This window comes from Mesoplodon densirostris, chromosome 11 (assembly GCF_025265405.1).
Source record: "Mesoplodon densirostris isolate mMesDen1 chromosome 11, mMesDen1 primary haplotype, whole genome shotgun sequence".
NCBI classification, from domain to species: domain Eukaryota; kingdom Metazoa; phylum Chordata; class Mammalia; order Artiodactyla; family Ziphiidae; genus Mesoplodon; species Mesoplodon densirostris.
In genome coordinates, this window is record NC_082671.1 from 50,579,089 (window position 1) to 50,595,335 (window position 16,247).

At 47.9% G+C, this 16,247-nt stretch overlaps 1 protein-coding gene across 1 annotated transcript; it reads left to right on the forward strand.

Moving 5' to 3' along the window:
- The first annotated feature begins 324 nt into the window (after nucleotides 1–324).
- Nucleotides 325–15,824, forward strand: DDX23 (DEAD-box helicase 23). The gene is made up of 17 exons (XM_060113118.1): nucleotides 325–424; nucleotides 5,091–5,299; nucleotides 5,701–5,805; nucleotides 8,105–8,198; nucleotides 8,309–8,374; nucleotides 8,926–9,064; nucleotides 9,348–9,481; nucleotides 9,618–9,730; nucleotides 9,974–10,117; nucleotides 10,213–10,438; nucleotides 10,747–10,892; nucleotides 11,482–11,659; nucleotides 12,409–12,651; nucleotides 13,091–13,242; nucleotides 13,446–13,554; nucleotides 14,334–14,508; nucleotides 14,946–15,824. Exons 2-17 carry the CDS (start codon nucleotides 5,091–5,093, stop codon nucleotides 15,167–15,169), a joined length of 2,457 nt encoding a protein of 818 aa, XP_059969101.1. The 5' UTR covers nucleotides 325–424; the 3' UTR covers nucleotides 15,170–15,824.
- Nucleotides 15,825–16,247: the final 423 nt, after the last annotated feature.

Genomic DNA, 16,247 nt, shown 5'->3' on the forward strand with positions numbered 1-16,247 from the left:
GTTATAATTACTTGCTATTGCTATCTAAGGAAGGCCTTAAATTTCTCCGTTGTAAGCCACAGGCCATGATGTCATTAACTACAGTTTCTAGGAAAACCAGCATATTCCAGGAGGACTGCGTCCGCGGAGAGAAAAACCTTTTGAGAAAGGCCGGCCCACGAAAAACTCTTCCTCTCGCAGACTCAAATGTTTGGCGAACCACATTGCCCAGCGGCCCTCGCGGCCAGGGGCCGACGCTCTCACCGTGCATTCTGGGATTGGTAGTTTGCAGGCCCTCGCTGTCGGCCTGCGCTGCCCGGTACCAGGAACTCCCCTTCCCAGCTTGCCGCGCGGCCGGGGGAGCAGCCCGGCGACCAGGAAACGGGAAAGATGGCGATTGCTCGGCGACGTTGAGGCCGCGTTGGGCGGTTCGGACTCAAGAGTGGTGAGTCTCGGGCGATGGAAGCGTTTTCCAGGAGCTTGCAGAGAAGGCGAGAGTGAGGGCACAGCGGTGGCTCCTGTCTCTGGGATAAGACGGGAAGAACGCCTCAGGGAAGGGGCACGAGCTTGGAAAGCTCTGGCGGGCAGGAGCGAAAGGGCGCGGGCCCCAGCGGGAGTGTTGGCTCCTGGGGGCACAGAGCAGGTCCCTGGACGATGTTCCAGGTCAGACCTTTTCCCACGCGCACAGCACCTGTGATACCCTCAGTTCGACTTTATTCCTTCATGTTTCGAGTAGCCCTTGCTCCAGCCAAACTGAAACTCTGGCTTTTCTCCCAGAACCAGTCATGCTTTCCCGCCTCTGCTCCTCCTGTATTATTTCTTTTTTCGGGAATGACTTCTTTCTGGCACCTTCAGTTATACATGTTCAAATTCTACCTATATTTCAGTGCTCAAGAGCTACTTCCTCTACAGTCTTTCCAAATTCCCTTTTACAAGTGAAAGTAAACTTCTTCTTTGAACTCCTGCAATAATTCATCTGAGCCTGCATCTTGCTATGTGTCTCATAACCCTCTGTTGTTTTGTAAGCTTCCTGTGGACAGGATCTTCCTGATTTCCTTTTGTAACTCACACAGCGCCTAGCATGGTGCCTTGCATATAATGGATGCTTGATAAGTACATAGTTCATTGAATGAAAAAAAGACTCTGCCCCTGCCCTACAAGAACTGAGGAACTCAAAGATGCGGAGGTTTGTGATAAGCGGAACCTATAATAAAAGTTTCCTACGTTTACTTTCTTCTTATTTGCACTTCTCATTCTCTTCTGAGCTCACTCCACTCAGCCTTCTACCCCCTCCATGCCACTGAAACAGTTCTTGTCAAAGGTCACCAAGCCATCTCTGCTTTTACAAATGCAAGGGTCACTCCTTTATCTTCTAGTCTTTCACCACTTGACACAGGTAACCCCTCCCTCCTTGAAACACATTTTTGACTTCTGTGATGCCGTACTTTACTATTTTTTCTTCTTTCTCACTGGCTGTTGTTTCTTTCTAGTTTTTTCCTCTGGCTCCTCCTGTGCCTGACTTCTAAATGTTACAGTGTTCCAGAGGTCAATCCTGGGTCCTCTTCTAATTTCTTCTTTAACTAGAATGCCTACTTAGGTAATATCATTTAGCGTCCCATGGCTTTAAAAGCAATCTATATATTGATAACTCAAGTTACTGTCTCCAGACTGTCTCTTGAGTTGCAGAATTACATTTTCAACTGCCTTTCTGGAATCTCCACTTGGTTTTCTTATTGACATCTTACACTCAATATGGTCAAAATGAAACTTTTGATTTCTTCTAAGTCTTTTCCTTCCCCAGTCTCCTCTGGTCGCTAACGGCACCGTGAACCATTCAACCAGTTGGTCAGACCGTAAATTTAGGAGTTATGTTTGTCTCTCCTCTTTGTTTCCTCCCTTCGTCAGTAAGTCCTATCAGCTCTGCCTTCAGAATGTACCCTGAAGCCCTCTACTTCTTTTCACCTCCATTGCCACTTTCCTAGAACAAGCCACTGTCATCTCTTGTGTAGACGACTATAATAGCATTCTCAGTGGTTCTGTGTCCACTGTTGCCTCCCTACCATATATTTTCTTGCAAGTCACCAAAGTAATTCTTTGAAAATGTAAAATAAGACCACATCAGTTCCTGTTTAACACCTTTCTAAAGTTCCCACTGCAGTTAGATTAAAACCCAAGTTCCTTTACCCTGGCCTGAAACACATTTCCATGATCTAACCCCTGCCTACCTCCCGGAACTCATCTCAAATCAGTCTTCCACCTCGGTCACTGCCACTGAGCCACATGAGTCTATTTGTTTTGGCCGTGCCGTGTAGCCTGCGGGATCTTAGTTCCCTGACCAGGGATCAAACCCCGCCCTAGCAGTGAAAGCATTGAATCCTAACCACTGGACCGCCAAGGAATTCCTCACACGAGTCTATTTTATTTTTTTTACTTATTTTTATTTTTGGCTGCGGTGGGTCTTTGTTGTGGCACGCAGGATCTTCGTTGCGGCGCGTGGGCTTCTCTCTAGTTGTGGCACACGGGCTTAGTTGCCCCGCAGCATGTGGGATCTTAATTCCCCAATCAGGGATCAAACCCTCGTCCCCTGCATTGCAGGGTGGATTCTTTACCACTGGACCACCAGGGAAGTCCCACACGAGTCTTTTCTTTTTTTTTTTTTTTTCCGGTACGTGGGCCTCTCACTGCTGTGGCCTCTCTCGTTGCGGAGAACAGGCTCCGGACGCGCAGGCTCAGCAGCCATGGCTCACGGGCCCAGCCGGTCCACGGCATGTGGGATCTTCCTGGACCGGGGCACAAACCCATGTCCACTGCATTGGTAGGCGGACTCTCAACCACTGAGCCACCAGGGAAGCCCATGAGTCTATTTTCAATTGGCAAACATGCTAAGCTAGTTCTTGCCCCAGTGCCTTACTGTCCCTTCTGCCCAATAAATTCTTTTCCCTGATTTTTGCAGACTCTATTTCCCATCATTCAAGTCTCACCTTACATGTCATCTAAAAAATTCTTTCCAGAGCCTTCTATCTCTTGTTCATAATGCTCCCCATCACGTCACCCTGTTTTACTCTCTTCATTAGCACTCATTACTGTTTGAAATTCTCTTATCTTTCTGCCTAACTGTTGTCTGCTTCACTGGAGTTTAAGCATTATGAGATCAGAGACTTTGTTTTGTTTACTGCTGTATCTCTAGTACTTAGAATAGTTTCTGGCACCTACCAGGTACTCAGTGAATATTTGTCGAAAGAATGCTGATGTCCAGGATGATTTATAGAGAAGATGGCCTTTCCTCTGGATTGTTTTCTTTTTTTCTTTAATAGAAGAGGGCTATTTTATTTATTTATTTTTATTTTTGGCTGCGTTGGGTCTTCGTTGCGGTGCGTGGGCTTCTCGTTGCGGTGAAGCATGGGCTAGAGCACGGGCTCTAGGCTTATGGGCTTCAGTAGCTGTGGTTTGCGGTCTCTAGAGCGCAGGCTCAGTAGTTGTGGCACATGGGCTTAGTTGCTCTGCGGCATGTGGGATCTTCCCAGACCAGGGATTGAACCAGTATCCCCCGCATTGGCAGGTGGATTCTTTTTTTTTTTTTTTTTTTTTTTTTTTGCCGTACGCGGGCCTCTCACTGTTGTGGCCTCTTCCGTTGCGGAGCACAGGCTCTGGACGCGCAGGTTCAGTGGCCATGGCTCACGGGCCCAGCCGCTCCGTGGCATGTGGGATCCTCCCGGACCGGGGCACGAACCCGCGTCACCTGCATCAGCAGGCGGACTCTCAACCACTGCACCACCAGGGAATCCCGGCAGGTGGATTCTTAACCGCTGTGCCACCAGGGAAGTCCCTGGATTGTTTTCTTAGGGCTATAAGTGGACGAGACATAAGTATAATTTCCATGTGATATGCATGATGTACTGGCAATTTTGAGGTAAAATGGGTTGTCTCCGCCTTTTGAAAGTGCTACTTGTTCATTTTTTTCTCTTCTTTACATACTCTCCCTTCTTAAAAATATATGGCAGGAATTACATGGGAAAGGGGGATCGTAAGCTAAAGCTTAGGGAACTGTTATTTCGTTGGAACCATTTGGGGTTAAAGTAAGTTCTGAAAAGGATATCCTGAGGCTTAGGGATGGTGGTGGTGATGGTGGAATAGAGGCAGATTCAGACTTGCTGTCTGAATTTAGCACCTGGCTGAAGTAGATTTTGTAGTCTGAAGGACAGTTGACAGTGTGGCATGGTGTTCAATGTCCCCTAGGCAGTATGGGGACAGAACAAATTGCTGCTCAAACTTTTCATGGGACTGGATCACAATCAAGGTTGTGAAAATCTGAGTAGGGAACATGAGTCAGAACGTCTGTGATCTCTAGTTTCTGGTACACTTCTTCCCTCCCTCTTTCCCTCCTTCCCTCTCTCCATTCCTCCCTCCCTTATTTTAAATTCTAAAATAATTGTAGATTCACAGGAAGTTGTAAAACCAAAGTGTATGGAGTCCTATGTACCCTTCACAAAGTTCTTGCCATTGCATAACTAGAAATACATTTCTTTTAATCTGAGTAAAAGTGAGTTTCTCTATTTGAATTTAGATTTCCTTGAGGTGCTGATCATAATCCCAAATCTCTAAGTTAAACTCCTTTTTTCTCTTTTGAGCTTTCTTTATGAGCTCAAGAGAACTTATCTCCCTTAGATGTATATATGTTGACTGATCCTGGTGGGCTGGCAGACACAGTAGACTCCTAAGATAAGCAAAACAGGATGTTTCTAGAGATAGCTAGTATACTATTCATTAACTAACATTTCTTTTAATACTCTTGCAGTCTAATTATAAAAATAGGGTATATTCATTGTATACTTTTGGAAATGAATATATACAAAAAGGAATCCCAGAGAAATAACATAGCATTAATGAATAAGAATGGGCCTCTGGAGCCAGACTGCCTAAAACTCTGACACTCAACACCCGTGTGTCCTTAGGCAAGTTACTTTATATATCTGAGCTTCAGCTTCTTCATCCATAAAGCATGCATACCAATATATCTACCTCAGAGGGTTGTTTTGAGATTAAGTAAATTATTTGTAAAAAGTTTAGAGCAGTACCTAGTACATAATAAATACTCCTCTTACCCATGACAGATGGCAGGAGAGCTGGCTGATAAGAAGGACCGTGAGGCATCACCTTCCAAGGAGGAAAGGAAACGATCTCGGACTCCTGACAGAGAACGGGATAGAGACCGAGACCGGAAGTCTTCCCCATCTAAAGACAGGAAACGGCATCGTTCAAGGGAAAGGCGTCGAGGAGGCAGCCGTTCTCGTTCCCGTTCCCGTTCGAAGTCTGCAGAAAGGTAAAGTAATTTTCTGTTTGTTACATGGAAAGGGAGTGTACATTTCAAACTCCTTTATTCTTGGTTCCTCTGACGCCTCCATATTAGGGCATTAGTCTTTCATACATTTCTCTTAGTTCTTAAAGGTTAAGAGGGAACTTGTAAGATGAAGGTCCGGATGATCGAGGAAGGTAGTCCATCTGTTCACATAATCCATGGCCTATCATTGCCACTGATACTTAGCAGTACAGCTCTGAGCTCTAAGACCTTCTTAGAATTCCCTCATAACTTCTTGGGAAACACATTTTCCAATTTGTAAAATATTACTTCGGGGAGAAAAGAGCATGGGAACCTTCTTAGGGCTGCAGTGAAGCAGGATACTCAGGAAGTGTCATGTACTTTCTTAAATGTGCTGTCTTCAGAGAACGCCGGCACAAAGAACGGGAGCGAGATAAGGAGCGTGATCGGAATAAGAAGGACCGAGACCGGGATAAGGATGGGCACAGACGGGACCGCAAGCGATCCAGGTACCTGAGGGGGTGGGAGTAGTGGGCTTTAGGGCAACGCTCTGGTCGCTTCCTCTCTGCACCTCAGCTGGCTCAGCTTCGGGGGAAAGTAAATTTTCCATAGTGAATCCTATTGGCAGTTACTGTAGAACTGTCTTTTTTAGAAGGCACACACCTTCTTTAGAAAGTATAACCAGTTAGTGAAGTCACCACTTCTTGAGGGTCAGCTTGTTCTTAGAATTTAGAAATTAGTTTGAAAAGGTTACCAGCCAACAAAAGAGCTCCATTGGACCATTCAGTTTTCTAACCAGAATGTACAACATATATTTATTGGGATAGCTTAATACACCAGTATCTTGATCTCTTTGTTCTGGAAACTTACTTTTTAAAATTTATTTTATTTTTTTTCTTATTCATATTTTGGTACGTTGGGTCTTCATTGCTGTGTGCAGGCTTTCTCTAGTTGCGGCGAGCGGGGGCTACTCTTTGTTATGGTGCGCCGGCTTCTCATTGTGGTGGCGTCTCTTGTTGCAGAGCACGGGCTCTAGGTGTGTGGGCTTCAGTAGTTGTGGCACGCGGGCTCAGTAGCTGTGGCTCGCGGGCTCTAGAGCGCAGGCTCAGTAGTTGTGGCACATGAGCTTAGTTGTTCCGCGGCATGTGAGATCTTCCCGGACCAGGGCTCGAACCCATGTCCCCTTCATTGGCAGGCGGATTTTTAACCACTGCACCACCAGGGAAGCCCTGGAAACTTTCTGTACAAAGTTTTTATTAGGCCCTGAATCTGTAGATTAGAATACAGGGCAAAGAAGAGAATTCTTGCAACAAACGCAGTGGGGTTGAGATCTCTTGCATATTAAGCTTATAGCAGGTGTGGGGAGAAGATTGCTGGGGCTGGTAGGAAGCAGAGATGAGGAAAGGACATATATAGCAGTATCTGGGAAGGGTGTATGTGGGTGGCCATGTCGGCTAAATTTATTGTGTATTCTAAAGTAATGCAGGATTTTTTTTTTCTACTGACATGCATATGCTGTTTGGAGGAAATATTTTTTTAATCAAAATATAGTTGATTTACAATATTGTGTTAGTTTCAGGTGTATAGCAAAGTGATCCAGTTTCGTGTATATATATATATATGTGTGTGTGTATATATATATATATATATATATATATATATATATATATATATATGCACACAGACACACACACACACGTGTGTGTGTGTATATTCTGCTTCTTTTCCATTATAGGTTATTACAGGATATTGAATGTAGTTCCCTGTGCTATACAGTAAATTCTTTTTTTTTTTATTTTTATTTTTTGTAAATTCTTTTTTTTAAGAAATTTTTTAATTGTACGTTTTTTATTTTTTAAAAAGTTTTATTTATTTATTTTTGGCTGCGTTGGGTCTTCGTTGCTGTGCGCGGGCTTTCTCTAATCGCGAGCAGGGTCTACTCTTTGTTGTGGTACGCAGGCTTCTCATTGCCGTGGCTTCTCTTGTTGCGGAGCACGGGCGCTAGGCACACGGGCTTCAGTAATTGTGGCATGCAGGCTCAGTAGTTGTGGCTCGCAGGTTCTAGAGCACAGGCTCAATAGTTGTGGCTCGTGGGCTCTAGAGCACAGGCTCAGTAGTTGTAGTGCATGGGCTTAGTTGCTCCACGGCATGTGACATCTTCCCGGATCAGAGCTCGAACCCATGTCCCCTGCATTGGCAGGCAGATTCTTAACCACTGTGCCACCAGTAAATTCTTGTTGTTTATTTTATATATAGTCATGTATTTGTTAATCCCATACTCCTAATTTAACCTTCCCCGCCCCCCTTCCCCTTTGGTAACCATAAGTTTGTTTTCTGTGTCTGTGAGTTTGTTTCTGTTTTGTAAATAATTCATTTGTATTATTTTTTAGATTCCACGTATAAGTGATACCATATATTTGTCTTTCTCTGTCTGGCTTCACTCAGTGTGATAATCTCTAGGTCCATCCATGTTGCTGCAAATGGTAATATTTCCTTCTTTTTTATGGCTGAGTAATATTTGGAGGAAATATTTTTGATATCAGTAGTGAAGATCCACTTCCCAGAAGAGAATAGTCTCAGAAAAGGAGATTCAGGTAGAATGGGGCCAAGACAGGGCCATCGTTAGGTTTCAGAGCAGGCAGAGTGACCAGGCCTGCAAAAGGAGCTTCAGGACATGTTGGATGACCATGGGCCAGTCTTGCTAAGTCGTGGGAAAACTTCCATCCTCTTTTGGCGAGCTCAGTCTGAGCCTCATCCAGGGGCTAGGCTAAGAGTGATATGGACTTTTCCTGTTCCTTTGCCTTTAAGTTTATCTCCTGGCCGAGGAAAAGATTTTAAATCTCGGAAAGACAGAGACTCTAGGAAGGATGAAGAGGATGAACATGGTGATAAGAAGCCTAAGGTAAAAAGAGGAAGGATTTTTTTCCTCATCTTCCTCTTCAGTTCAAGCCCAACTTTGTTCTTCACAGGGAGAGAGCCTCTATGGACTGAAGTCCTGTGTTTTATCTTCAGGCCCAGCCATTATCCCTGGAGGAACTTCTGGCCAAGAAAAAGGCTGAGGAAGAAGCTGAGGCTAAGGTAAGAGCTTGAAGGTCTATATTAGTTGGCTAGGGCCGCCATGACAGAACACAAGGACTGAGTGACTTAAACAACAGAAATTTATTTTCTCACAGTTCTGGAGGCTAGAAGTCTGGGATCAGATGGGGTTGTTTCTTCTGAGGCTTCTCTCCTTGGCTTGTAGATGGATGTCTTTTCCATATTCACATGCTCTTCCCTCTGTGTTTGTATGCTCCTGGTATCTCTGTGTGTCCAAATTTTCTCTTTTTATAAGGACACAGTCAGATTGGTTTAGGGCCCAGCCTTGGAGCCTCAGGTTACCTTAATCCCCTCTTTAAAGGCTCTGTCTCCAAATACAGTCACATTCTGAGGTACTGGAGAGTAGGGCTTCAACATGTGAATTTTGAGGGAGACACAGTTTAGCCCGTAACAGGGTCCTGGGCCTATTTATGTTTTCCTTAACATGTTTAATGCCTGAGCAAATATTTTTGGGCCCCTGCCATCTTGTCATCAGTGATGTGATTATACCCTGTTCCCAGATCCTTTGTTTACAGTTGTAATCTGTTCTGTAGCCCAAGTTCCTCTCCAAAGCAGAACGAGAGGCTGAAGCCCTAAAGCGACGGCAGCAGGAGGTGGAGGAGCGGCAGAGGATGCTTGAGGAAGAGAGGAAGAAAAGGAAACAGTTCCAAGACTTGGGCAGGAAAATGTTGGGTTCGTTTTCTTACCCTGTAGCCCCTAGACAGGGTAGGGAAGGATGGGATGGGATTGTGGTGTAACTCAGGAGAGCTAGAAACCTATTTGCTCTGAGTTTGGAAGAAGGAAGGATGGGGCAAATTTCTGAGAAAAATATCTTTCTGTTAGGTCTCCATTTCCCTCGTATCATAAATCTTCCCCCCTTTTTTTACTCTTTTGGTGTCTGTTGTCTGGATCTCCTCCATGCCCTCTTTTTTCTTCCACTGAGTTCTTCTGCACCTTTGCTTTCTTTGGTCTACAGAAGACCCTCAGGAACGGGAACGTCGGGAACGCAGGGAGAGGATGGAGCGGGAGACCAACGGAAATGAGGATGAGGAAGGGCGGCAGAAGATCCGGGAGGAGAAGGATAAGAGCAAGGAACTGCATGCCATTAAGGTGCAGGCCTCAGCTCTGTCTTGGTGGCCCCACGCTCCTCACACACTAAGGAGGTTTGGTTGTTTGGCCACTCTGATCTCTGTATATGAGATTTGGGCCTCCCGTTTGATGGGCTTTGTGTTCTGTGCCCGGGCAGGAGCGTTACCTGGGTGGCATCAAGAAGCGGCGCCGGACGAGGCATCTCAATGACCGCAAGTTTGTCTTTGAGTGGGATGCATCTGAGGACACTTCCATTGACTACAACCCCCTGTGAGTGTCTTCAGGCCTCAGTGCTAGGTCTTATAAACTAGGCAGTTGCTAGAGAGAACCAGTGACTACAGAGATAGAAGTAAGATAGGCTGGGATGAGGAGATGGGTAAAATAGTAGTTAGCCAGCCCTCTGGGCGATGAAGGACCCTGGCTGGAAGGGGAGCTGGTACATGTTGGTAGTCTGCACCTCCATCCTTGTGCTTAGCAGCTCCTTCTCTTCCTCTTCCTCTGTCTCAATCCCAGGTACAAAGAACGGCACCAGGTGCAGTTGCTGGGGCGAGGCTTCATTGCGGGCATTGACCTAAAGCAGCAGAAACGAGAGCAGTCACGTTTCTATGGAGACCTAATGGAGAAGAGGCGGACGCTGGAAGAAAAGGAGCAGGAGGAGTGAGTGGGCAGGGCTGCGGGTGGTTGGGCAGAGCCGAGTCTACAGGAAGGAGATGGAGGATACGAGCCCCTTCGTTCCCCATGTCCTGCTCCAGGGCAAGACTCCGCAAACTTCGTAAGAAGGAAGCCAAGCAACGCTGGGATGATCGGCATTGGTCCCAGAAGAAGTTGGATGAGATGACAGACAGGGACTGGCGGATCTTCCGTGAGGACTACAGCATCACCACCAAAGGTGGCAAGATCCCCAATCCCATCCGATCCTGGAAGGACTCTTCTCTGCCTCCACACATCTTGGAGGTCATCGATAAGTGTGGCTACAAGGTATGAAGGAGCAGATTGGCCCAGAAGGCCTTACGTGTTCCCAGATTCTAGGGGGTACAGATTTAATCTGAGAACAGAGAACTTTGTTCCTAGACTGTTCGGTGCCTTCTCTGCCAGTGGGCACCAAGGTGACGTCTCTCAGTTTCTGGTGGAAGTATTGTTTGTTGATTGTGTTTCTTCTCGGGTCCGATTCCTGTTCCCTGTGCTTGCTGTCCTCCCATTGTACTAGCATATGTGCCCACTCTGTCAGCGGCAGCCCAGGTAGTATAATTTTGCCTGTACACATTACTGTCTCTGGGTCACTACAGGAGCCGACACCTATCCAGCGTCAGGCAATTCCCATTGGGCTACAGAATCGTGACATCATTGGAGTGGCTGAGACTGGCAGCGGCAAGACAGCAGCCTTCCTCATCCCGTTGCTGGTCTGGATTACCACTCTCCCCAAAATTGACAGGTGACATCAGCTGACACCAGGTGGAGTGGGTTTGACTGAGCAGGAGAGGTGAAAATGGCAAATGAGCATTTGGTTTTCTTTTTAAGTCTATAATCAGAAGCCTTTAGTCTGGGTCAGATATTAGGGAATAATTGGATCATGATATCAAAGAAGTGTATGATTTTATTGCTGGCAAGGACCACTCCCTGGAGAGCTTGGCTATCCCAGAGTCTGATTTTTTTTTTTTTTTTTTTTTTTTTTTTGCGGTACGCGGGCCTCTCACTGTTGTGGCCTCTCCCGTTGCGGAGCACAGGCTCCGGACACACAGGCTCAGCGGCCATGGCTCACGGGCCCAGCCGCTCCGCAGCATGTGGGATCTTCCCAGACCGGGGCACGAACCCGTGTCCCCTGCATCGGCAGGCAGACTCTCAACTACTGCGCCACCAGTGAAGCCCCCGGAGTCTGATTTTTAAGAGCGATTGTTACATTCTTTTCCCACCACCCTCCTCATTCCCTTTAGTTGCCCTTAAGAGTGACTTTGTCTTGCTCCTGTTTGTGGTTGGATGAGAACCAAAGCTCATGAAACTGTGCAATGCCCCATTTACTACAGGATCGAAGAGTCAGATCAGGGCCCTTACGCCATCATCCTGGCCCCCACTCGTGAGCTGGCTCAGCAGATTGAGGAAGAGACCATCAAGTTTGGGAAGCCGCTAGGCATCCGCACTGTGGCTGTCATTGGCGGCATCTCCAGAGAAGACCAGGGCTTCAGGCTGCGCATGGGTTGTGAGGTTTGTTCACCTAGCCAGCAGCCAGCCCGCCATTTGGGAGGGCTCTCTGGGGACTCTGTTTCTAGTTTCTGCCATAGATGTACAGTAAATGAAGAAAGGGGCTGGTTTGTATATTTGTGCTGTTATTTATGGAGGACTTATGCACCAGGGATTGTACTCTGTATATACAATCATTAATTCTCACAGCCACCTTAAAGAGAATAGATCACGGTATTTCCATTTTACAGGTGAAGCTGAGAATCAGGTTAATAACTTGCCCAGAGTCACAGCTGGTGATGGACAGAGCTGAGATTCATATGTGAAGGCTGTGCTCTTAATCGCTCTGAAAGACCATGTCATTGATTTTGTGTTGCCGCCTTCTTAGTAGGGTAGGGGAGGAGAGCTTTTTACAAGAAGTCTGCTGTAGGAATCAAGTCTTCTGCAGGCTTCTTAGTGTAATCCCTTTATCCAACCCCCTCTATAGTATCGCTTAGTCTCTCTTCCGTCTAAGAAAGTTCTGTTGATGTTGCTTCTTTTGTCTAAACCCTGGACCTTACTCAGAGACCCCATTCATTCCTGAAGAAAATCCAAGGTAGCAACAAGTGATTTCATGCCACTTCTCAGGAACTTTCACTACCAAACATAACTGGAGGTTGGGGTCAAAGTTCCTTAGCATTGGGGATCTGTTGCCCAAGTGGGTGGATAGTTCACAGAAGAGAGAAGAGAGGGGTACCTGCTGGGGCCACACATGATTCCACTGTACCCCCCAGATAGTGATTGCTACTCCAGGACGTCTGATTGATGTGCTGGAGAACCGCTACCTGGTGCTGAGCCGCTGTACCTATGTGGTTCTGGATGAGGCAGACAGGATGATTGATATGGGCTTTGAGCCAGACGTCCAGAAGATCCTGGAGCACATGCCTGTCACCAACCAGAAGCCGGACACGGATGAGGCCGAGGACCCTGAGAAGATGTTGGCCAACTTCGAGTCAGGAAAACATAAGTACCGCCAAGTAAGGCTGCTTCCCTAGGCTGGGAAAAGTTGGGCAAGTTGCCAAACCTGCTCCAGGGCCCTTCTTGCCCTAGGCAAGTGCATGTTTCCAGAATGGTGAGGCATGGCTCACCATGTACAGTCCTCTCACAGTCCTAGCAGTGTAGCCTCTTAGCCCTGGAAAAATGATTCCAAAGAGTCATGCTACTGCCCGCCACAGGTGCTGGCAAATGCTATCAGCCCTTCCTGTTATCATAAGATGTAAAGTACTCTGCTGAACAGGCACTGAGGAGAGAAGTGGGAAGGCAAAGGACAGTTCTCTCTCTGTCCGGCACTACTTCTGTCAAAACTCACACCATGGCTCATGTTCTCTTCCGCAGCTTGGGCTGCGCTGCCTGTGCTGATGGTGGGATGTGTGATGTGTCTGCCTGGGCCCAGGGCTGAACCTCTTGTTTTCATAGACAGTCATGTTCACGGCCACCATGCCCCCAGCGGTGGAGCGTCTGGCCCGGAGCTATCTTCGGCGACCTGCTGTGGTGTACATTGGCTCTGCCGGCAAGCCCCATGAACGTGTGGAACAGAAGGTCTTCCTCATGTCAGAGTCTGAAAAGAGGTATGGGGGCAGCTGAGCCAGGGGAAGCAGAATGGAGAAGAGGCTTTTTTTAGTGCGAGTGGTGGCTGGAGGGCGACTGTTCTGCCATGTTGAAGAGCTGGGCATTGGAGATCCTGGAATTGGTGTTTGTAGATCAGCGTTGGGCATTTCACTTGGAGTGGAGGGTAGTATGCAGCTCATTTTTCTCTTCCTCTTCTCTCCAGGAAAAAGCTGCTGGCAATCTTGGAGCAAGGCTTTGATCCCCCCATCATCATTTTTGTCAACCAGAAGAAGGGCTGTGATGTTTTGGCCAAATCCCTGGAGAAGATGGGGGTGTGTCTGGGAGGGGAGAGCAATGCCTGGTCTCTTTGGTGCTGCTTTCTGAAACCAGACGGGCCCCCTAGGCTTCTGCTTTCAGTGCTTACCTATTCTTGAACCTCTCCAGTATTTAACAAGCCAGGGTCAGAGGGAAAACGGTGGTTGATGGGGATAAAGAGGACTTGGTCAATTGCTATGACTCCCTGTTCATTCCAGCAGTGCCAGCCACAGCTGCCTTGTGTCTTCCTCCAAGTGTGCTGGGGCCAGGGAGAGGTTATGAGACACATCCTGGCAGGATCTGAGGATATGGAGTAGAGTGGGTCGAAGTGTTCCGTGTTTATTTATGTTTGGGAGGAAGGATGCTGTAGTCAGGAGGGAGATGTTAGTGATCAGTGTCCTTTACTCCTGATACTGGTGTTGGAGGGGAAGGGTGTGTCCTCTCCACTCAGGCTTAAACTTCCTTAAATTTCTTGGTCCCTGCTTTCCACCCTCATCTCTTACCCTCATTCTCTCTTTCACTACTTCTCATCTGTCTGGCTCCACATATCACCCCTGATTGCTTTACCTTTGACCTTGTCCTGTGTGTCTCCCCCCCCGCCCCATCTCTCCTATCCCTTTCTTCAGCTCATCTGTTCTCTCCTTACTTCAGTTGCCCTTGTTCTCTTCTGCCTCCTTCCCCTTTCCATCTCCCCTGCTGCTCTCTGCAACCCTCCCTCCTCCCGGTCCACCCACTCCTTACTTCTGTCTTTCTACGATCCCATTGCTCTTTCTTCACCTCACCATTCTTCCAACAGTACAATGCTTGTACGCTGCATGGTGGAAAAGGCCAGGAGCAGCGAGAGTTTGCACTATCCAACCTCAAGGCTGGGGCCAAGGATATTTTGGTGGCTACAGATGTGGCGGGTCGTGGTATCGACATCCAAGATGTGTCTATGGTTGTCAACTATGATATGGCCAAAAACATTGAAGGTAAGTGCAGGGGAAAGCAGCTTCAATCCAGGTAAAGGGAGATTCCTTGCCCATTTCTCCTCGAATAGCTCCACTGAGGAGGCTATTGCTGCCAACTCTCACAGCTCTGAGCCTAGGGTTGCTTGTCCCAGTGAGAAGAGCTCCTGCCCTGTATCTCTCTTGGGTGTGTTGTCCCAGCTCCTGGGATTGCACTCTTGTTTTCTGGGTATGGAGAAGAGTGGAGCTGGGCCACTCCGTCTTAATGTGGTAGGATGACCACCATCAGCAGTGCTAGTGGGGAGAGCACCGTGGGCGCTGCAGATCAGGCAGCACGAGCTGTGTTTACTGCCCTCAGAAGCGTGGTGGGGAGGATGAAACCTTTAGAAGTGGAGGCTCCAGACACTGCTCACCAGGGCATCTGGCCTGGTGCCCTGAGTGACATTCCTCCCTCTCCCCAGATTATATCCACCGCATTGGCCGCACGGGACGAGCAGGCAAGAGTGGTGTGGCCATCACCTTCCTCACCAAAGAGGACTCTGCTGTGTTCTATGAGCTGAAGCAAGCCATCCTGGAGAGCCCGGTGTCCTCCTGCCCCCCAGAGCTAGCCAACCACCCCGATGCCCAGCACAAGCCAGGCACCATCCTCACCAAGAAGCGCCGGGAAGAGACCATCTTTGCCTGACACAGCGCTCTCCCTGCGGTTCAAGGCTGTGCCCTGGAGCCTGTTCTTCAGGACCCTCACATCTCTTCCCAGGTCTGCACTCTTATGGGGGCTTAGGAAACAATCAGACTCCCTGGCCCAGACCCTCAGGTCTGAAGGCCTGAGTGTGGGGCTGTAAGAGGAGAGGAAGCTAGGAGGCAAGGAGAACAAATTACCCTAGGTTTTGGCCCAGCCCTGCCCCTCCGGCGGGCTTTGGGATTGCATTGGGCCATCAGCTCTTGCCAGGTATGGGGGCAGCCAATTGGCACTGCCCTCCTAGACTGAACAAAACCTGGCTGCCGGGCTGGGACTTCTTCGGCACAGACGTGACTGCATAAGCTGCAGCACCATCATTGCCCTAGATAACCCAGGGGATCTGGCACTGAGGAGTATGGATCTTGGACTCTTATTGTCATTTTGACAGCTGTTTGCCCTTTCGGATTATAAAACAAGTGGAGAGCCTTGTTTAGAGTTGTGCACGGCCCCTGTGCCAAGGGGTACTGTGCACTCTAGGCATCCCTCACCCAGGGAATTTTTTAGCAGGTGTGGGGATGGGGAGCTGGCTGAGTCCTTGAAGTCAGAGTGAACTTTCTGTTTTCTATTCTCTGAGAAGAGTTTGTATGTTCTGAGAATAAATACACGAATATTAAGGCTGTGTCTTAGTTCTAGCTAAACTCATCTCCCAGGTCCTCCCTGGTACCACAGAAGACCCGGAGGACAGCATTGGGCACAGTGGATTCACTTGGGAGATGAAAGAAAATCAACATCCAAAGAAGAGCCTAGGGTCTGAGCTGATAGTTTAAGTCTATAGGAGGTGCCTGAGGGGAGATGGAAAAGGCATTGACAGCAGGACTGTGATGCATCTTCCCTCCCCCGCTCTGGCCTGGACACCCTCCAGGGAGCTTTGCACAAGGGTGAGAAAGGAAAGCAGTTGTGAAACTTTGGCAGGTGAAGCACAGTCAGAACCACTCTCCCTGTTGCAGTGTGCTTGACACCAAGTCTTCAGGACCTTTGCTTGTGGCTCCCTAACTGCCGAGCCTACTGCTCATGGGAGGTTGTG

What these genes read in the sequence shown, in the direction of transcription:
- DDX23 (XM_060113118.1), top strand. Translation starts at nt 5,091, where the DNA reads ATGGCAGGAGAGCTGGCTGATAAGAAGGACCGTGAGGCATCACCTTCC. An exon ending in GGCTGCGCATGGGTTGTGAG is followed by an intron (nt 11,660 to 12,408) that starts GTTTGTTCACCT and finishes TGTACCCCCCAG; the next exon opens with ATAGTGATTGCTACTCCAGG. An exon ending in AATCCCTGGAGAAGATGGGG is followed by an intron (nt 13,555 to 14,333) that starts GTGTGTCTGGGA and finishes TTCTTCCAACAG; the next exon opens with TACAATGCTTGTACGCTGCA.